A 23,378-nucleotide genomic window follows, 5' to 3' on the forward strand; every position below is an offset into this window, starting at 1 on the left:
CATCTTAAACTTTTGGGTTGCACCACATTAAATGCCTTCTGGAAGTTCAGACATACTACATTTACAGGATCCCCATTACATGCTTTGCTTGTTACAACTTTGAAAAACTCTAGCAAATTTGTCAAGCCCTTCATAAGACAATGCTGATTCTGATAGACTGTATTCTGACATTCTAAATATCTTGTTATTACTTCCTTTATAATAGATTCCAACATTTTTCCAAATACACGTTAAACTAATTGGTCTATAGTTCTACAAATCCATAGTCTTAGAATAAGAATCCTAAACTAACGTAGCACAACCATAGTTTACAAGAGAAGTTAATGACAATATTGATCAAGGAAGAGGTTTGTGACACTGCTGAAAAACTGAAGCCAGATGGAGGATTGGATAGGTTTTTAAATTCTGTGGAAGATCAAGTATGGTAGCAGAAGATTCACCGTTTGGGTCTCAACTATTTATAATCCAGATCAATAGTTTGGTCAACTCAGTGTATTTTATCCAGGCTGAGACACAACAGAAAGATGAATGGAAAAGTAGACAGTGAAGAGGATCCAAGGAGATGCAAAAGGACTGAGACATATTGTGACAAATGAAATGTAATCTGGAGAAACATGAAGTTATCCATGTTGGTAGTGTCGTAACATTTCATATTAAAAAGATTACAAACAGAAGTAAAATGACATTTTGCAACCTAATACTGTAAGATACATTTTAAGCAGGCATGAACCTTGAATACCACAAGATTCAGCAGTAATGAATGGAGAGGAACACTGTAAGGCCTGTATCAGCCGTGGAAGAAGACTAGAGAGTATGTATAGTTTCCTGTGAAGGGTGTAAGAGAAAGACTTAGGACAGAACACTTTTTTTTGTACAACAATGAAACATAAGCAACATATGCATATATAATTGTGGGGTTTTTATTATTGATCATTTTCTGTACGTATTGGACAGAGACTCAGCAAAATAGACAAAACTGAGCTCAGCTGGACTGGACATCAAACAGAATTCTGTTCAGCCAGTCAGAATCTCTCTCTCTGAGGTTGTTTGAACAAATATGAAGTTAACTTGCACACTTGAGTCCGCATAGGGTCTGTAGAGGAGATTAATCACAACATTAGGAAAAGTAGAAAATCATTTGGCAACATATTCACAAAACATGTGACGAATATGGAAATGTTGGCATTCAGAAGGAACTGGATGCAATTTTATATAAATCACAGAAAATTAACATGTAGATATAAGCAAGCAGAAAACAAGCTTTTATTACAAAGGAATTGGAGCAAAGATGTTTTACCATATTTATGTATAATCTTAGTGAGACCTAACCAAGAATACTTTATGCAGTTCTCATCTCTGTACATAAGAAAAATGCATTCTTGCTTTTGAGGAAGTGGACTGACTTCTGAAACAAGAGGATTATTCTATGAGGAGAAAGGACTATGTTCTTTGAAGTTTAGGAGAACAAAAATTTAATATCATGAAACAGATAAAATTCTTCACGGGCTTATTCGCGTACATGTTGGGAAGACATTTCTTCTGATCAGCAAGTCTACAATACAAGATTACATCCCAGAATAAAAGGTTGGCCATTTTGGACTGAAGTAATTTCTTCATCTAAAATTTTGCGAATCCTTGGAATTCTGTAGCTCAAAGGACTACGGATGTTCATTCATCAATATTCAAAGCAAAGATTCATTCACTTAGTATCTAAAAATCAACGAAATTGGAGATAGTGAAGAAGGTGGAGTTGAGATAAAAGATCAGTTGTCATCCTTTTGAATAGTGAAATGTGTTCAATGGACCTCACAGCCTTCTCATGCCTATCATGAACACTCTTTAGTACCTCAGCGTCTAGATTGAATGAAATATAATGGGTGTATTGTAGGTTTAGAATATTTAGATTTCAGCATGGTGCATTATAATATAGTTTATTAAAGGCATACACTTATGCAGCATCTTTCATAACTAAGATATGCCAAAGATTATTACAGCATATAAAGCACTTTTGGAAGTGTGATCACAGTTGTAAATGTAGCCAATTTGTGCATAGCAATGTTCCACAAATTAAACTTATGCACCAAATTGTTGTTCAAAGTTTTGTTGAATTCAAGCCCACATTTTTATGTGTGAGCTTCATTTCAGTTAGCTACACTCCAGAAAACTCTCATCCCACTGATTACTAGCTCTATATATTTATAAAACTGACTCAAACTCAACTAACTCTTAATTAATATATCCACTACCCAGTTCCCTTATTCCTTTAGGTCTAAAGAACTCCTTAAAATTACATTAGATGATAACAGATTCCCCTTCCTTTTTTGATAAAACGATCTACATAAAAAGCAAACAAAAAATGCAAAATAACAACATTTGAATGTCCAAATATGGGTATATAAAATCCCAAGTGTTTTTCTCCCCATGTCCAACAGTTTTTTAGTACTTTGTGCTTTCTTTTTTAAACAATTATTTCATTGATATAAATGATATATGATTGATATAAATCATATCATATAATTATGACAGCTGCTATCCACCCTTTTCAAATTGGAGATCTTTCCATTCTTCATCACCTGTTTTAACAACTGTAGTGTTGCTCCAGAGTCTTTTATCAGTCATGCATTTCATTATTATTACTGCAGCGTTCAACCGATATTGCTGCTGAATCCCATTTTAGAATTTCTTCCTAAATTTCACAAGGAAAAATGCCATATCTACTGACTCACCAGCGAGAGTGCTTTGGCCAGTAAGGTGATTTGTAAGTATTTTTTAAAGATCTTTTTAGTATCCCAAACTAAAGGGCAACATTCATTACCTTTTCTCAAAGAAAAATTATAAACCCTCCTATACTAGAGAACCAATCACACATATTTGCATAAGAAGCACCAATTTTAAAAAATCACGTTCCTAGCATCTCTTCATAATGGAAATTTCAAAACCATGATCTTCTGTTTTAAGTTTTTAAAATGTTTTGTCAGTTTTAATACTATTTTTCACCTTGGAATACTTCATACCTGTTCTCGGCTCTAATACTTCAAAACTGGCAATTGGTCTTGTTTGAGTGCTCAGCCAATTTAGTCGTCCAATTAGATTTTGCAATTCCTCTATTTCAGTTTTTGGAAGTCATTGCATCAGTTTTAAGTCCAAGCAATAGGGCTATTTTCCAAATAAGATTGCTGATGCAAATTGACACTTGATTCATACCGCCTGATTTCAAATCCAGAGTATTTAAAAGCCCCAAAAGCCTGACTTCAAATTTTGAGTACTGCAACATCTATGTATTCTATCATGACCTGAAAGCTGTCTCTTATACCAGCTGAACGTGGCAAGGTCTGCTTTCAAATGAAGACAACAATTTTAATAAGACAGACCTTACTTAGGAGTACCAAATTCTGGAGACATCATTCAGGCCATTATTATTTTAATTTCCAGAGTGCCCTCATGGCATTTGGTGTCTTTTTTGGAGGATGAAGAAAGATTTCTCTCAAATTAATCTCCCTAGGAAATGCAACTTGTATATCAACTGATCTATACTACCAAGCATTTATATCTGAAAAAGCCAAAATAACACAAAAATGTTTTTCCTGCCATTGTTGAATCTACCCATATCTTTTTTCTTGAAAACCTCAATCCAGTACAGTTTATAAGTTCTATCAGGGAACACCTTTTGGTGCATATCCAGATATAGCCATAGAGATGTATAGCATGGAAACAGACCCTTTGGTCCAACCCGTCCATGCCGACCAGATATCCCAACTCAATCTTGTCCCAACTGCCAGCACCCAGCTCATATCCCTCCAAACCCTTCCTATTCATATACCCATCCAAATGCCTCTTAAATATTGCAATTGTACCAGCCTCCACCACAACCTCTGGCAGCTCATTCCACACATGTACCACTCTGTGAAAAAGTTGCCCCTTAGGTCTCTTTTATATCTTTCTCCTCTCACCCTAAACCTATGCCCTCTAGTTCTGGACTCCCCGACTCCAGGAAAAAGACTTTGCCTATTTATCCTATCCATGCCCCTCATGATTTTGTAAACCTCTATAAGGTCACCCCTCAACCTCCGACACTCCAGGGAAAACAGTCCCAGCCTGTTCAGCCTCTCCCTATAGCTCAGATCCTCCAACCCTGGCAACATCCTTGTAGATCTTTTCTGAACTCTTTCAAGTTTCACAACACCTTTCCGATAGGAAGGAGACCAGGATTGCACGCAATACTCCAAAAGTGATCTAATCAAAGTCCTGTACCAAAACCAAAGCTGCAACATGACCTCCCAACTCCTGTACTCAATAATCTGACCAACAAAAGAAAGCATACCAAACGCCGCCTTCACTATCTTATCTACCTGTGACTCTACTTTCAAGGAGCTATGAACCTGCACTCCAAGGTCTCTTTGTTCAGCAACACTCCCGAGGACCTTACCATTAAGTGTATAAGTCCTGCTAAGAGTTGCTTTCCCAAAATGCAGCATCTCGCAGTTATCTGAATTAAACTCCATCTGCCAATCCTCAGCCCATTGGCCCATCTGATCCAGATCCTGTTGTAATCTGAGGTAACCATTTTTGCTGTCCACTACGCCTCCAATTTTGGTGTCATCTGCAAACTTACTAACTGTACCTCTTATGCTCACATCTAAATCATTTATGTAAATGGAAAAAAGTAGTGGACCCAGCACTGATCCTTGTGGCACTCCACTGGTCACAGGCCTCCAATCCGAAAAACAACCCTCCACCACCACCCTCTGTCTTCCACTTTGAACCAGTTCTGTATCCAAATTACTAGTTCTCCCTGTATTCCGTGAGATATAAATCTTGCTAACCAGTCTCCCATGGGGAACCTTGTCGAACGTCTTACTGTAGTCCATATAGATCACATCTACCGCTCTGCTCACATCAATCCTCTTTGTTACTTCTTCAAAAAACTCTATCAAGATTTTGAGACATGATTTCCCACGCAAAAAGCCATGTTGACTATCCCTAATCAGTCCTTGCCTTTCCAAATACATGTACATCCTGTCCCTCAGGATTCCCTCCAACAACTTGCCCACCATATATGACAGGACAGGATGCCCACATTTTGACATCTCTGTGTACACACCAAGTTGCCCTCTGTTTAATAATTCTTGTTGTGTGGCATCTTTTATTACATTGTCTTCTAGTTTGTACATGGCCATTCAGACTTCCTGATCACATGGGCTTTTGCTCAGTGATATTCTTGGATAGTAAGGTAAAATTAAAATTGCCACAATCCCAGAGGACAAAAGGGCTACTTTTTCATTAAGTAGAGAGACTGATGGTTAATTTAAACTGATAGTCACCAAACATCAGATGAGGGGTGAGTTTGAGTAGATGGGACCTTCCCTCTGCATGGTAAAGCAGACACTGGCCAACTAAGATCGTACTGCAGTTCTCGTTGTTAAATTATGCACTCCATTTTGCCTTCTACTGTTTGACTATCCTTTCCTATTAATAAGATTGCTTTCAACGATTGTAATGTCTTTCTAGGCACATGTTTGCTCCCAGACCCACTGTTGAGCTTACATTGTGTTTTCTTGTTTTCCATCTGTGTTCTTCATGCTTCCAAACCATGAGCCCCATCTCCTGTTCCTTATGCTCGACTTTAATCCAGCTTTTATACTTTCCAGTGGCCTTTCCTGTACTAAGAATAGTCACTGTTCTCCATTGACTAGCCCCTTCTGGTAAATATTTGACTTTGGTACCCAATCTTGACAGGTATCCTTTAGAATTAACGGCTTCATGTTGACGTCAAAACTGATTTATTTATCATCAGACAAACGGCCAATTGTTGCAGTTTGATCCTCATTGATGTGCAAAGTTTGTGAATGAGAAGTACCTGGCCCCCCTCACTATTTTCTTTAACTTCTTTAGAATATGTAAGTTTATAATCCATGCAAAATCATCTTTATGAGTGTACCCAAACAGTTTCATTTCCAAGCGACACAATTATAATTTTTACATCATTACCAATAACCTTCCCTCGGCATTTCCATCTTTTACGGCCCTCTCTCTTATAATAAAATATCTCTCAGTGGTTGAAATTGGTTTCTGATGGTCTTACCTTATATCTTAAGGTTTGCCATTTTCTGAGACTTCAGTTTTACTGAAAACTTCTCTGCCTGCATGCAGTGCATTCATACGTTCTAAAAAACTAAAACTACTTATAGCCCGTACTAAGCTGGGGGCAAAAAACTCAAGGAACATTACAAATCCTGCAAAAATCAACTGGTATGGACTATACCATTTTAACATTTGTTGGTACAGATGATAATTTGCAGTTTGGCTAATCTGCCAAAATTGTATGTACCATTTTGTCTGTTGCTGCAAGGTTTTTTTTACATACAGGAGAAAGTGAGGACTGCAAATGCTGGCGGTCAAAGCTGAAAATATGTTGCTGGAAAAGCGCAGCAGGTCAGGCAACATCCAAGGAGCAGGAGAATCAACGTTTCGGGCATGAGCCCGAAGAACGGCTCATGCCCGAAACGTCGATTCTCCTGCTCCTTGGATGCTGCCTGACCTGCTGCGCTTTTCCAGCAACACATTTTCAGCTCCTTTTACATACACCCTTGCTAAAAAGGTTTGTTGCTACCTTATTGATAGCTGTTATGCTCATATTCACACATGTACCTCGAAATTAGACATTAGCAAATTCCACCCAATTATCAGTGAGAAATTATGCTTGTGGCTCAAGTCCGGTCTATAGCCCTTGGTCACAGTCATTTTCTTGTCTTTATTATAGTTTGAGTGACAAAATCTGATGGTAAAATCTACAAAGTGTAAGATCAATCATTTTTTCATCCCCTACCTTTAATCAATACCCACTACCTTACTGAAATCTCTTGCTAAGGGCAGACTTACTAAAGACTATGGAGGTGTCCTTTAATATTTCTTACAAATCTCACATCTATTATTTACTTCTTCTGAGTTTATCGTACTTCCCATTCCTTATTCCCTATCCTTCACTGAAAGTTTGAACTCTTAGAAGATGGATGATCAAATTGCTTATGAAATGTTGGAATGTTAATATAATTGACTTTTGGCATCTAAATTTCCATTTGCTTATGCCAATAACCTCTCCACTGAGGAAAATAAGCATTATGTTCCATTAAAATGAATTAATTCCAGTTATTTTATGAAATAACCACTCAATTCAGAGACTTTGTATTAACATCTCCAAATCTGAAATACATCAAACTCTCAAATTCCTTAAATTTTTCCTGTATACTTTTCCTCAGTCGAGGCAGCAATTTAGCCAGTCTACTCCACATGCTGTAGACGTGCATCCACTGTCCAATACTACACAATTAAAATACTCTACCATCAACACATTTACCACTGTGCTGTTTGTGGCCAAGCCAATCTCTTTGATTTGTATCTCTAAATTCATCCTCCGAATCAGCCATTTCATATTTAGTTTCAGATTGTAGCAAAATGGATGGTTGAGGGTGCAATGCTACTTTTACACTAAAACTTTGATGTACTATACTCTGTACATTTCTGCATTCATTCACTTATTGTAAATCCCAAAATCTCATTAATTACCTACCTCATTGGTAATAGTTACAGCTCTCCATTAACATTGTCGTCTGTGGTATTTCAATGGTCACACTAAATGGTTTATGATGCGACCTCCATTTTCTGTTGAATTGCCAATTTCCATATTTGAATGTTGAGTTGGAGGGATGCTTGCAATCTGGAAACATATCCTCACTTGCATGTGAGCTCTTAATGAGGGCTTATGAATTCTGCTAAGAATTTTTTTTAGTTTTTCTGTTGTTTGATCTAGGAGTGTATGTTTATCCACAATTCAAATCTACCAAAAGTAGAATTCTATGTATACTTGATACAGTCCAATAACTTAAATGCCAGCATAGATTGGGGAATTTCTAAATGTAATTTCTGCAGTCTTACATATAAACTATTGAATTCCATGATTCACTCTTCCAGCTACACTCCTCGGTCTTTCTGATATTGTCCAAATTTGACAACGCCTGATAAATCGTCAAACATTTTGACAAACGTTATCCCCAAAGCCTTATATTTTGACTCAACCATTCTTTACCATGATTATACTCCAATAGATAACTTTATTTAAATAGTATTCAAGTTCACATTTTCACGTGAGAGCTTTAATTCAGCTAGTTACACTCCATAAAACTCACAACACTGATTACTAGCTACCCATATTTATACAACCAATTAACCCTTAATTAATACATCCAATACCTGTTCATCATTCTATTAGATTTCAGGCATTCTTTTAAATAATTTTAGATGACAACAATGATTAGCAGATTGTCTCATTTAAAGTGATATTGGTTCAGTGATAACTATTTGCTAAGTCTACAAAATAAGTAGTAATTCTTTTTAGGGTACACGGTAAAATTTATTTTTATTCAGCAGTTTTATTTATTATTTGAATAATATAAGTCACTAAAGATAATCTTTTAAAACTAAAAGTCTGTTTACTGTCCGCAATAGAGCATTTTTTCTGAAGTAGAATGCTCAGATTTTCTAGCTGTAGAGTGGCTGAGTGAAGTGTTGACTAATATGCCACCCCTACCAGCAAGATAACTCACCATATTACCTACCAATCAGCTCATTAAGAACTCTCAGACAATTGAGAATATGTTTCCAGACTGGGACATTTGGAAGCATCAACAGACATGCAACGATGATTTCTCATTATTAGCCCTTTCCTGCCTGCTGGGGAGGTGGTGAGTTGAGGCCCTTAAATGGTCATCATTAACCATTTCAGGGCCTTAATTGTGGCTCGTTCAAGAAAGTCATCCATGGAAGTTTCTCGCCAGCACCTAATTCCAGAAGTGTTGAGAAGGGCTGAAGTATTCCCCAGTGCCAACTTGCATCACTATTTCCCTTCTGGCCTACTCTCTTGTTAGCTCCAAGGAAGGGAAAACTATGCACTAAGTTTCTAAGGAAGTGAAGAACAGTTTAATATTCTGAAATTAATGCTACTAGACAATTTGATTTAAACATCTCATGTACAAGAGAAATACCAAAATTAAATTTTGAAATCAATTGAAATAGCTTATTTTAGCTTTTCCCTTCAAAGTTAGCTCCAAATACAGGGACTCCTGTAAGTGATGCTGTGATAGGCATTAATTCTAATTGCTAAATAATTTGTGGTACTTCAATGTAGTAGAATTCTAATTGCTAAAACCATTACTTGTATTTTTATACTGAGATTAAAAGATTACATGTAGTCGCATGTACTTTCCACCAAGTGTCTCTTTGGAGCAGCATAAACTGAGCATACAGCATTGTCAACCATGCTAGTGAAGGAAAATTTAAAAACTGATAATTGTAAATCAATTGTGTCGATGCCTCCAACATCACCGAGTTACAAGTCATGCTTTTGTTTCCACCTTATGACCACAACCCTTAAACAGTCTAGAATGTTGAGACCATCAAATACACCCTCCCACTGTACCCCATGACTCTAACTATTAACGTCTACCCACCATCCCCCTCTACCCTGTCATCAATGTCTAACCAGTCATGTAATATTTAAAAATGTATGGTGCTACCTCTAGAATTTCTTGTATGAATTCACATTAGTAGAATACTGATCCTGGAATAGTTAGATCTGGTCCCGAATGGACTGGAAGCCCTTACACAATCAAACCCACTGTAGAATATATGATATTAATTGTCTACTTAACTCTTGGAATGGACTAAAGACAACCTGTTAGCTACAATGCAAGGTAAATGCTTTATCACCTCCAAAGGTTTCGGTCACAATGGCTCCCCATTGGACTGAACCCAAATTTGAATGTGGGATTTTGAAACTGCAGACAGTTTATGTGTTAGCATCAGTCTATACAACATTTACTGAATATTACCCCTAATTCCAGGGTTGAAAATGTGTTGCTGGATAAGCGCAGCAGGTCAGGCAGCATCCAAGGAACAGGAGAAATCGACGTTTCGGGCATAAGCTCTTCTTCTGAAGAAGGGCTTATGCCCGAAATGTCGATTCTCCTGTTCCTTGGATGCTGCCTGACCTGCTGCGCTTTTCCAGCAACACGTTTTCAGCTCTGATCTCCAGCATCTGCAGTCCTCACTTTCTCCCTTAATTCCAGGGTACAAAGAATAAAACCTTTAGCTTGTAAAAAGCAGTCAAAAACCAGTATTTATGCTCTCCAAGTGAAATTTTCTTTCATCAAAACAGCAATAGTATAAGTTACACATTAGCAAAACTTGCTCAGGAAACTACATGGCTAATCTTCATCTCAACTGTTTGATGCCATCAGTCCACCCTTTGCCAGCCATTCTGCACAATCCGTGGTCTGATTATCAGTAAAACACCAACCTTTCCTGAGGGGTTACAAAGATTGAAGTAAAGACATCACTGCCGCAATGATCACGTATTCTATTTGCAGTCTACTAGACAGCATATGAACCATACCTCACACTTATAATAAATTTGGCTGCTTTGCTGATATCATCAAATAGGTAACATGCTTTGCTAATCAAAATCTAAACTTTTATTTGGTGAATAATTTGATACTGTATTTGAATTCTGCGTTTCAGCCCAAAGTAATTCCTTCTTGGAGAACATATCAAGCATGAAAATAAATGTAGGTGTACAGACTTTAATACAACTTTATTGCACATATTTAAATAGTTAAAAATACCTTAGATTAAAATAGTGAATGGAAAAATATCATTGAATACATTAAACTCCCTTCTGCCAATGCCAGGATCATAGGTTCAGTGCAGCAATATAGGCACAAAATTATCAAAAACGTTTGCATTTTTACTTTGCAAATAACGCTACTACAATCATTTTTAAAAAACCTGGCATGCATGAGAAAGTGATTTGTGAGAATAGGCACTGATCTGAATTTTGCAATCTCACATTAACCCAATTGAATACCTAATCTAGGCTTTTCAATCCATTGTACAAATATTGACAATTAATGTCACTCGAAACCAATGGCATAGAATCTGTTCCAGTTTCTGTATGGCAATAAAAGGATGCCTATGCATTGGCAAAATGTTTTGAAGTTCCTGTACATGAAGTTCTCTAACTAAACTAGTCTCAACGAACGTTGATGACACATATAGGAATAAATTGTAAAATATCTTATGTGTAATGCTCTTATGTGACATTAAAAAAACTCATGGAACCATTTTGCTCTAATAATGTTCTACATTTTCTCTTATTGGCACTGTGCCTTGCTACACCTCTGACATGAGTACCCAATGTGTAAGTGCCTTGCCCTGTTGCCTTTGATACCCAGAGTTTGCATCCTTGGAAGTCTGGGGCCTTCTGGATGTTGACCCACCATCCTACATAGCTCCCACCTACTGGAGGGGCAATTGGTTCAATGGTTGAGTATTAGAAAAGTCTGCTCACCCTATGTGTGCCCTGAATCAAAGCCAATAGGGCAGCAAACACTGCCTTCTCTATATCATTGTATAATGCACCTCCCTAAGGAGAAAGGGTACTTTAGAGTACAGGTGCTTGCTCCCTTCTAACAAAATCACTGCTGTATGCCATCTATGGCTAGAGTAGTCAAATGCAGGAGAGAGTATCTATGTTTTGTAAATCTTTCCATGGAGGAAACCATGCATTTCTGCGACATGGTAGAAATCATGGTTGAATTGACTTTTCAGTCATCCACGTAAAGCTTCTCACTATCTTTGACACCTCCAACATATGTTCTCCTGAATTTTGCTGCATTTCCAGTTTGTGACCATGTCCCGTCATCAGTTGAATGGCAGCAAAATCCTTAGCAGTCAGTGATGTAGAAGAGTTGGTTTGCTCTGCTGATCTGTAGACAAGTTATGCCCCAGGGTGGTGTGTCTTTATCTTAAAGTGGAATGTGGGAAGTTTATATTCCCATCCCTTGCCATTCAGGGATGATTTACATCGTCATCATGTTATTCAAAATCAATAAGAGCATTATAGTTGAAATTCTGACTGCACCCTGTAGTTAAAAAAATACAATTCACACCAGATCTAGCCATTAAGGGATGATTTGCAATACACTGTTTTTGAAGGTGAGATGGTCACTACATTACATCTTGAGTGGCATGTGACTGTGAGGGAGTGACTGGGAGTTATCTTGTGAGCACAACGACCTGTGATGTAAAGATTTTGTAAAGGAAGGACTGTTTCCTTCATTCAGAGAGAGCTTCCCTAGACACACCTCGCAAGCATGGCAAAGAGTGTTCAGGGTTTGTCCAAAGCTTGTATTGTATTGTGCTTAATAAATTTTGCTTGTTCACAGAAGCTTGTATGTTGCAGTTGCATCAAATGGTAAGAATCTCAGGAAAAAAGAACACAAGTCTGCAGACCATTCGGGTCTCAACTATCATAGTCTCTCCTAGCAGACAACTATGCATTTGCTCACTATACTGTCCTCTAGACTCAAAGCCTAGATCTGCTCTGCAACACCTGTGTATGTAACTGTGATGGTGGAATTATAGAAAAGGCAGGTAGCAGTTTTTCCTCTGAGATATGGTGCCTACATCCCAGAGGTGAAGTCTTCAGGTTCCCGTTGTGCCTGTGGCCTGATCTTGGTATTGAGGACCTGTTATGAAGAGCAAATTTCAGCACAGTTTATGATTGCTTCACATGTCTGTGTGCCATAAGCCATCAATCAGATTGGTTGCATTGTCACACTTATGCCTAACCATTCCAGATTTACCATTGTGATCACTTGTCTCCCCTTCTCTCCGAGAATCTACAATGCCTCTATCTCTTCACGGCCAAATAGCTTCAGGCAAAGCATTCTACCTCCACTCATTAACCTCCCCCTTACACCTTAAGTCTGCTTCTCATGAATGATAATGTACTGATTCTGTCATATGTCAAGTATCACCAAACTACCTTGCCTGCATGCATTTCCATCATATCCATTGATTCGTCACAGGTACTTGAAGCATGTTGAAGCACTCATTAAATCCAAACTTTCACATGCTTTCAGCTGAATTACCAGACAGCATTGTGGGTTATTATACATTCAGTTTAACAGCCCACTTACAAGGACATATTATTACGTTACAAGAGACCTCTTGTAAGACACAACCATGCTCCTTATATGAGAACCTCAGCATGTCCACCTTATGTTCCACTGGACCCAGAATCTTTGGAGAACACCACCATTGCTCCACTCCTCTGGGATCTCTGTCCTGGCCACTTTGGTCAGCTGGGAGGGTCTTTTGTTACCACCTTTTGGAAAAAAAAATACCATCAGCTTTCCTTGAAAGCTTGGAGGAGAGTCTGCAGCAAGGCTAAACAGTATGTCTAACCTCTAGGATCAGGCAGATGGCCGTTGAAGGGGCTTGGATCCAATTTCCGGGTTTTGCTGTCAGTTAGGACATAAAAGAATAAGGAGTAGGGGAATGTGGTGAGGTGATGACAGATGCTAACAAGAAATTGAACCAAAGTATTGACAGATTGGAAGTGGACAGTAGTTTCTGGCCATGAAATACAGCTTTGCAGTAGGTCAATCAGCATCTTTTATAGGCCACCCCATTTGCTGCATTGGTCACCTGGTAGCTGGATACACTAATGAGTGCCCATCTCCTTGTATGTTCCATGCCTGCTGCTATCCCCTTTAAATTTTAATTGTAATTATGTGCAAGGTTCCAACATGCAAGTATAAATAGCATCTACTTCTAATTCTATTGTCAGAATCAATGTTCCTCTTGTCAAATTCTTTGCCTTACTATTTTTCCAAAGCACGGCATTTCCACAAAAGCAATGCAGGTAGTCTGACATAAAGCCAGATTAATACATGCATATGAATAGGATATTCTTCTTATTTAAAGAATGCAGTACCATTAGTTTAAAAGGAAATAAATCTTCACACAAAGCACTAGAAGATTTAACAAGAACCTTCTAAAGGCAACTGGATAAATTAAATCTCAGAACAATACCTATAGGAGCGTGACATTAAGCTGATTATGCTTTGATGATTCTTTGGTGGAACTACTCAGTTAGTGTTATTTCCCTTCAAGTATTTCTCAGTTCTATTTTGAACAGTATAAATTTATGGAGCATAATGTTTACAAAACTCATATATTGTCTGTTTAAGTGTTTGAAGCCGTTTTTTCAAAAAGACCAAAGCATAAGTAGGAAAAAGAGTCAATTTTAAAAACAAACTTCCTTTGCTGGACTATTTTGATTCACAAGCCATCTGGCACACAGCAAAGAAGTAACAAAGGCCCAACAATGGCTCTTCTTCCTCAGGCAGCTGAGGAAATTTGGCATGATGGCGAATACCCGTGCCAAATCGAGAGCATTGTCTGGATGTATCACTACCTGGTATGGCAACCATACCACTCAAGATCGGAGATGGTTACAGAGAGTGGTGAACTCGGCCGGACAATCACAAAGGCTAACCTCCCATCAATAGAATCCATCTACCAGGCCTGCTGTCAAGGAAAGGCCACCAGCGTTCTCAAAAATCTATCCCACCCTGGCAATGTTTTTCTAGAACCTCTACCATCGGGGAGAAGCTACAGAAACCTGAACACACACATCAGCCGGTTTCGAAACAGTTTCTACCCTACTGTTAGAATACTGAATGGACTCTCAAACTCTTAACATTTGCCTATACCAGTGTTTTTGTTTTTGCCGCTGTTTGCTTATTATTTACTTACCTATGCCTGTATTGCTGGCAAGACAAAGATTTTCACTGTGCCTCGGTAAACATGACAATAAATTCAATTCAGTATGAACAACTCTTTGGACAGTTCCAACAGAGCACTTTATTGACATTTCCCCCAAGGGCTGTGGTCACTATAAATGCACATCTAAGCTTCAAAAGCCATAAAAGCATTATCTCAGCAGAGGGATTAGTTCATACTTTGACTCACAGTTTAAGATGACTATTAAAGGATTAGCTATCTTTGATTCAATTATTGAATTGAATTTTGCTTTTTTTTTAAACAACAGACTGGACAGTTGGGAGAATTAAAATCTTGGAATGAGGTTCATAAATATGCTTTTTTTTCCAGGGGAGAGCGGGCAAGAGAAAGAGTGTGAGAATGACTGTGCGTGTGAGAGAAAGTGAATGAGTGAGAAAGTGAATGAGAGAGAGAGAGAGAGACACACAGACAGACAGATAGAGAAAGAGAGAGAGAGATTGTGTGTGTGTGTGTTCCAGTCTAAATCGACGTTTCGGGCAAAAGCGCTTCATAAGGAATAAAGGCAGTGAGCCTGAAGCGTGGAGAGATAAGCTAGAGGAGGGTGGGGGTGGGGAGAAAGTAGCTGCTATAAGGTGCATTTCGTTAATGCGAATGTTGCACAAGAATGCATCTGTCGCATTATAGAAGAACTGCCTGTAGTGTCTAGTGTGAGATGAGCCTTTAAACTAAGGTGGATCTGCCAAATCAGAAAACTTCCTGACTCGAGCTACCTGTTTTGGTAGTAAAGATCCCTGCATATTGGCTTTGCATTGATGTTTGTCAAAGTTTTAATATTAACAGTTTCAATTCAGTGTGATTTCATATTTCAAAGGACCTAGATGTCAAATTTTGTTGTTTATAAATTTTCAACACTTTTCATTCCAAAAGACTATTGCAAATGACTAATAAATCATTTCACAAAGTTCAAAAGGTATAAGGTTAAAGATGTGATCTATTGTGATACTTACTATAATGCAACACAGTCACAGCATTTTTCTTCCTCTGCAAAATAAATTGGGCACTCCAACTGCAGTGCCATTGGCATGCAGAATTAGTCTGATGCCTCTGCTCTATTCATGACTCTGGCTGACATATGCAGAATAACTTGTTGTAAAGATCACAAATATTACATAGGTCAGCATAGCTTTGTTGAGCAGTTTGATTTTGAATATTGATATCTGTACTCTGTTAGGAATGAAATTGGCACTGACCAAGACTAAGCAAATAAATTCTGTTTCCAAGGAACTCTATCAGGTAGCAGACAACTCCTTGACCAGAATAGTATACAATTAGCCTCTTGAAACTGAAGATTTCTATTCATAGCAATTTTCACAACCTCTGACATCCTAAAGCATTAACAGCCAACTAGGTAATCTTTTGTGTTATGGTCGCTGCTATAATTTAGGGAAGAAAACAGCAATTAGTACATCGTAACATCCTATAACCAACAATGTGATAATAACTAAGCAGTCTGTTTTCATAATAATGATGGCTTTGAAAGTGAATGGGAGAAAGATCAAATGATAGCCCCATATTATGTGATAATGTAAAGGATCTCCTAAGGAAAGAAGTTGAATTGTCAGTACTTTTGTGAGAATAGATTCAGTAGTAGGAGATAGGCTTTACTGCTTAGGTTAATTCACAGATGGCTTGAGGGAAAATTAACAAAGAGCCTAGAAGGCAATTCAGCTTGGCTGGGGTGTCTTTGAAGTGGCACAGAGAGCAGCAACTGGTCATATTTTTAGTGCCATCATCTTTGGGCTCCTGAGAATTAGTTCTCAGGAGTAGTTCTAACCTTTCAATGAATTTCTAATGATCGTTATGAATGGTTGGTTTTGATATAGTACAGTGAGATTTTTCAGAGGTCACTTTAGACATGATCCCACCACATCTGAAGATAGGTGACAAAATCAGCAAGATATCCAATATTGTACACCCCTTGGAAATGAGGAAGTGAAAGCAGAGACCATATCATGATGCCTCTGGGAGATGTAAGTGCAGTCACCATGACTGCAAGTTTCAATTAACAGCTGCCCCTTGATACAATACACAGGGAGGATTGTGGGAGCTGGACTTTATCATATCACAGTTCGAAAGTGATGTTTTGGACAAAAGGGCTCCTAATTGGTAAATAGTGGTCAGGTGATTATCTTTTCGTTACCTTCAACTTCCTTTAACTCGTAAGGTTTTAGAGTAGTAGATTTAGGGCACTGGTAGAGTTGTATGGTGCTGGGATTTAGAGTACGACTTAAACTGTTATTTACAGGATAGTATATTTAGTACTTTTAGTAAAAAGTAACACTAGAGACCATTTAGTTAGCTATAAATTGATTTAATAGAAATTTATTTTTAATTAAATAGTTACTGGAGTGTAAAAATGGCAGTCAACAGAGTAGTATGCTTCTCCTGCAGTATGTGGGAAATCAGAGATAGCTCGAACATTCCTGAGAACTACATCTACAGGAAATGTGTCCAGTTGCAGCTCCTGTCAGATGACATGAATCAGTTGGTCTGGCAGTTGGAACACTTAGGAGCATGCAGGAGATAGAAAGCATAACAGATGGGCGTTTTAGAGATGTGGTCACACACAAAGTTCAGGCATAGAGGTGGGGTGACCACTAGAAAAGACGGACAGACAGTGCAGGTGTTCCCTGTGGCTATCTTCCTCTCTAACAAGTGTAACATTTTTAATACTGTTGGGGAGTGGGGGGATTGCCTGTCATGGGATGGCGACAGCAGTAGCCAGATTAGTGGCACCACCACTGGTTCTGTTTATTAGATTCCCTACAATATGGAAACAGGCCCTTCGGCCTAACAAGTCCACACCAACCATCCAAAGAGTAACTCACTCAGACCCATTCCCCTACCCTATACTTACCCCTGACTAAGGCCCCCAACACTATGGACAATTTAGCATGGCCAATTCACTGGACCTGCACAGTTTTGGATTGTGGGAGGAAACCCACGGAGACACGGGGAGAATGTACAAACTGCACACAGACAGTCCTCCGAGTCAGGAATTGAACCCAGGTGCCTGGTGCTGTGAGGCAGCGATGCAAGCCACTCAGCTACCGCGCTGCACAGTTTTGTACAGCAGGGAGGTTTAAAATGCAGTTGAGCAGTAGTAATAATAAACTCCATAGTCAGGGGCACAAATGGACTTTTCTTTGACCTCAAAACAGACTCAAAAGATGCTGTGCTGCCTTCCTAGTCCCAGGGTCAAGGATGTCTCTGAGAGGGTACAGGACATTCTTGAAAGAGAGGGCAAGCAGCCAAAGGTGGTGGTAAACTTTGGTACTAATGGTAGAGGCAGACAGAGTGATGAGTCCTGCAAAGTGAGTTCAGAAAGTTAGGTACTAAATTGAAACGCAGGACTTCTGGGGTTGTAATGTCAGAATTATTCCCTGTGCCATGTATGAGGTTAGGAATGGGAAGCTAATACAGTTAAGTATGTGGCTGAAGAGCTAGTTTAGGAAGGAGAGGTTCAGATATGTGGACCATTGGAATTCCTTCCAGGGCGGGTAGGACCTGTACAAGGAAGGTGATTGCACCTAAACTGAAGGGGTACCAATATCATTGCAGGTAGATTGGCCAGTGTCTCTGAAGAGAGTTTGAACTTGTATAGTGGAGGGGTCGAAACCAGAGCAATATGTCAGCAAGTAAAATGATCGGAGAGGAGTTAGATACTAGGGATAGGAAGGCAAAGGGGAAAACAGACAGGGAGAGATTGCTGAACATGGCAATCTGAAATGTATTTAGGAGTATGACAGGTAAGGCAGATAAATTTAGGAATCTGGATTAGTACAAATACTAGATTAGGTTTGGATATCTGACTGGCATGAATGAGTTGGACCGAAGAGTCTGTTTCCATGCTGTACATCTCTCGATAACCTTGATGTTGTAGCTATTACACCAATTGCCTTTGCACCCATTTTTGTATCATCCACAAACTTGGCTATAGTGTATTAATTTCCTCTTCAAAGTCATTAATATATATTGTAAATAATTGTGGAACCAGCAGCACACAATTAGTTGTAGATTCCCTTCCTGAAAAGGCATTCCTTATCCCAACCCTCCGTCTTTTACTGGTAAGCCAATCTCTATTCATGCTAACAAACCACCTCCAAAATCATGGCTCAAATCTTATTAAGTAGCCTAATGTGTGGACTTTATAAAACACCTTCTGAAATCCAAATGTATTATCTCCACTGCTTCCACTTTATCTATTCTGTTTGCTATCTCCTCAAAGAATTCGACTAAATTTGTTCAGCATGATTTCCCCTTCAAGAAGCCATGCTGACTCTGTTCATTACGTTTTGCACATTTACATGTTCTGCTGTTAAATCCTTTAGACAATGACATTTCCCAATAACAGATGTTAAGCTATTTGGCCTATAGTTAGCTGTGTTTTTGCCTCATTCTTTTAAAATAAAGCTGTTACACTGCAGTATTCCAATCATCTGGAACTTTTCTAGAATCTAAGGATGCCTGGAAAATTAATATCAGTGCACCAATCATCTCTGTAGCTACTTTCTTAAATATTCTAGGATGACCCATTATTTTCCCAAACATTTTCTCTCGTGGTAGTTATTGTATTAATTTCCTCTCCTACTTTTGTCCCATGAATATTTAATAGTTTTGGGATGCTGATGCAAAATGTTTATTCAACTCCTCTGCCATTTCTTGGTTCCACATTATTATTTCCTCAGTCTCATTTCCTAAGAAGCCGACGTTTAACTCAATGAACTTTGTCTGGGCTGCCTCCACATTGCTAGTAATTCTTTCCTTAGATAAGGGGCCCAAAACTGTTCACACAGTATTTCAGCTGTGGCCTAACTAGTGCCTTGTACAGTTTTAGCAACACTTCTCTAAGGCACCTTTGGTTCCTGTTTTAATTTTTATATATTTAAAGAAGCTCTCGCTGCCCATCTTGATAGAACTAGCAAGTAAGGCCTTAAAGGTTTATTTTCTCCCTCTATTATTCTTTTGGATATTTTTTGTTGGACATTAAAGTCTTCCTTATTCTCTGGCTTACCACTAATCTTTGCCACATGGCATGGTTTTTCTTTCAGTCTGATGCTATGCTTAACTTAATAACTATAGACCGGTGAGCCTGACCTCAGTGGTGGGCAAGTTGTTGGAGGGAATCCTGAGGGACAGGATGTACACGTATTTGGAAAGACAAGGACTGATTCAGGATCGTCAACAGGGCTTTGTGCGTGGGAAATCATGTCTCACAAACTTGATTGAGTTCTTTGAAGAAGTAACAAAGAAGATTGAGGGCAGAGCAGTAGATGTGATCTATATGGACTTCAGTAAGGCGTTCGACAAGGTTCCCCATGGGAGACTGATTAGCAAGGTTAGATCTCAGGGAATGCAGGGAGAACAAGCCATTTGGATACAGAACTGGTTCAAAGGTGGTGGTGGAGGGTTGTTTTTCAGACTGGAGGCTTGTGACCAGTGGAATGCCACAAGGATCAGTGCTGGGCCCTCTACTTTTTGTCATTTACATCAATGATTTGGATGCGAGCATAAGAGGTACAGTTAGTAAGTTTGCAGATGACACCAAAATTGGAGGTGTAGTGGACAGCGAATAGGGTTACCTCAGATTACAACAGGATCTGGACCAGATGGACCAATGGGCTGAGAAGTGGCAGATGGAGTTTAATTCATATAAATGCGAGGTGCTGCATTTTGGGAAAGCAAAACTTTGCAGGACTTATACACTTAATGGTAAGGTCCTCGGGAGTGTTGCTGAACAAAGAGACCTTGGAGTGCAGGTTCATAGCTCCTTGAAAGTGGAGTCGCAGGTAGATAGGATAGTGAAAGCGGCGTTTAGTATACTTTCTTTTATTGGTCAGAGTATTGAGTACAGGAGTTGGGAGGTTATGTTGCGGCTGTACAGGACATTGGTTAGGCCACTGCTGGAATATTGCATGCAATTCTGGTCTCCTTCCTATCGGAAAGTTGTTGTAAAACTTGAAAGCGTTCAGAAAAGACTTACAAGGATGTTGCCAGGGTTGGAGGATCTGAGCTACAGGGAGAGGCTGAACAGGCTGGGACTGTTTTCCCTGCAGCGTTAGAAGCTGAGGGGTGACCTTATAGAAGCTTACAAAATTATGAGGGGCATGGATAGGATAAATAGACAAAGTCTTTTCCCTGGGGTCGAGGAGTCCAGAACTAGAGGGCATAGGTTTAGGGTGAGAGGGGAAAGATATAAAAGTGACCTAGGGGCAACTTTTTCACACAGAGGATGGTATGTGTATGGAATGAGCTGCCAGAGGATGTGGTGGAGGCTGGTACAATTGCAACATTTAAGAGGCATTTGGATGGGTATATGAATAGAAAGGGTTTGGAGGGATATGGGAGATGGGCCGGGTGCTGGCAGGTGGGACTAGATTGGGTTAGGATATCTGGTCGACTGGATGGGTTGGACTGAAGGGTCTGTTTCCATGCTGTACATCTCTATGACTCTACGACTCAAAGAGCTGCAGATGCTGGAAATCACAAACAAAAACAGAATTTGTTTGAAAAACTCAGCAGGCTGGCAACATTTGTGGAGACAAGTCAGACTTAATGTTTCGGGTCCAGTGCTGAAGAAGAGTCACTGGACCCAAAATACTAATTCTACTTTGTTTCCACAGATGTTGACAAGTCTGAGTTTTTTCCAGCAGTTTCTGCTTTTATTTTCTGCACAGTTTATCCTCTTCCTAGAATCCTTCTTCCTCACTGAAACATGCATTTGCCGTGAGCCATGAACTATTTTCTGGGGATATCCTATTGTGTGGCGTACACTGTGTGCCTTGAGCATTATTGATCAAATCAAAACATCAGGTATCCTTGCACACAAGCAATATAATGTGTTCTTGAAAGATTCATCCTAGTTGTCAAAAGAAGGAAGTAACTTCCAAGTTTGCATGGAATGCACTCAATGTAGGAAATGCTCACTTCGCACCATGGACCATAAAACCTTGTGTAATGCTAAGGTTGACTGCACTCTGTACTTTCAATGTGGTAGTTGCAGCTAGACAGACATTCACCCATACAGCTGATGATAAAACTGAACCTATATTAATAATTGTGATAATTATAAATAGACATCCTTGCCACATATGTGCCCTCAAAAGGTCTTCTTTTTTCTTTCCATCTCACTATATCTCGGTGCATTGCCAAAGTCCACAGCTGGGATGGAAGAATCCAATGCTAGTGAGAAGCACATTGGCCTTGGAATTATGGATGCACATCCCCAAAGGCTTTTGAGTCCAGCAAGCCCAGATGTGCTCTGAGATAAGTGGATTCTTATGAAATCCCACAGCAATGAACGTGGCAGACAGGGCAGAGGCAGAAGGCCCTGTCACCTCTGGAACATCCAGAAACGAGACTTGTAGGAGTCTGTATTTAATTCCTCCTCCAATTGGGTGATGATAAGCATCACCTAGCCTTCTTCTATGGAAGGTCAAGTTTACTCATGCACTCATGTTTTTGATACTGAGGGAACCAATGAACAGAGTGTTGGAGCAGTGCGTACGTCCTGCAGACTCAATGTTGGATGACTCTCCATGACAGCTACCAAGCTGACCACAGAGATAGCCAGATGCTCAGGTGCCAAAGCCAATATGGTCCTAAAGACTGTGCTGCAGTCTGCAACCTTTGTGTCAAATTGTTCAGTTTTTCCAGAAACATGCCTACTGCTCATCTGTCTGCTTGTACATTTTAGTGAAATTGTTAATTGGCGACACCATGAGGACTTCGCCTACTCCAAGCTAAGCAATTGCCTGGACTGTAGCTGCCTTCTGAGTATCAGCAACATGGATTGTTTCTTCCTCAGCCAGGTATAGGGAGGTTACAGCAATATATTCACTATCATGGGACTCTTGACTCTAATCTAGCCAAACTCAAGCTGTCAATATCAGAGCTGGTAGAGGATGCAGGAGACGGTCTTTCCAGTGCATCACCTGCAGCATACATGCTTTCTTCCTCAGAGGCAAAGGAAGAGATTTTTGTAGATCCAGACTCTTGACTACCAAGACCATGCTGATGCCACTCATGTTTATAGGTGACAAAAGAGAGAATGCATCATAAACAAAGGGTAATAGTTCTGGCATGTTAAGAATATATTCACAGTGGTAGTAGTGGAAAAGTAGCACAGCAATATACAATACTTCTTACTTGATTGCCTGAACATGGGTATTTTGGCATCTCCACAGGACCAGTCTCAGTCCTTGAAAGTAAGGGCCAGGATCCTCCTTTCATAGGTGATAAGGAGCTAAATGTCAGGAATCCCAATATCCCGTCTCGACGTTCTCTGCCCTGTTATTGGCTTGTTTTCTCCTGGAATGAAACAAAGGTAGTCTTAAGGTTTTCTTTTGCAGAAGAGTCTAGGACCAGAGGGCATTATCTCAGATTAAGGAGTCGCATATTTAACACAGAGATGAAGAGGGATTTCTTCTCTCAGACAGTAGTGATTTAGTGGAATTCTTTATTGCAGAAGGCTGTTTAAGCTGTGTGGTTAAGTACATTCAAGGCTGGGATAGACAGATTTTTAATCAGTAAGAGAATGAAGAACTAACAGGAAAATACAGGAAAGTGGAGTCGAGGCATATCAAACCATGATCTCACTGAGTGGCGAAGCAGACTCAATAGGTTGAATGGCCTTCTTCTGTTCCTATGTCTTTTGGTCCTATTAAAGATTG

General features: G+C 39.3%; 1 protein-coding gene across 2 annotated transcripts in view; it reads right to left on the bottom strand.

The window, feature by feature from the left end:
* Positions 1 to 23,378, bottom strand: part of tmem132e (transmembrane protein 132E) — a 779,639-nt gene that overhangs the window by 565,254 nt on the left and 191,007 nt on the right. Inside the window, exon 2 of one of the 2 annotated variants that reach the window (XM_072589444.1) lies at positions 22,855 to 23,016. The exons of the other annotated variant lie outside the window; for it this stretch is intronic. Within the exon in view, the coding sequence (XP_072445545.1) occupies positions 22,855 to 22,870 (16 nt within the window). The 5' untranslated portion in view covers positions 22,871 to 23,016. The remainder of the gene's footprint in view (positions 1 to 22,854; positions 23,017 to 23,378) is intronic. 2 annotated transcript variants of the gene reach the window in all.

The sequence above is a fragment of the Chiloscyllium punctatum genome, chromosome 19, assembly GCF_047496795.1.
Source record: "Chiloscyllium punctatum isolate Juve2018m chromosome 19, sChiPun1.3, whole genome shotgun sequence".
Lineage (NCBI taxonomy): Eukaryota > Metazoa > Chordata > Chondrichthyes > Orectolobiformes > Hemiscylliidae > Chiloscyllium > Chiloscyllium punctatum.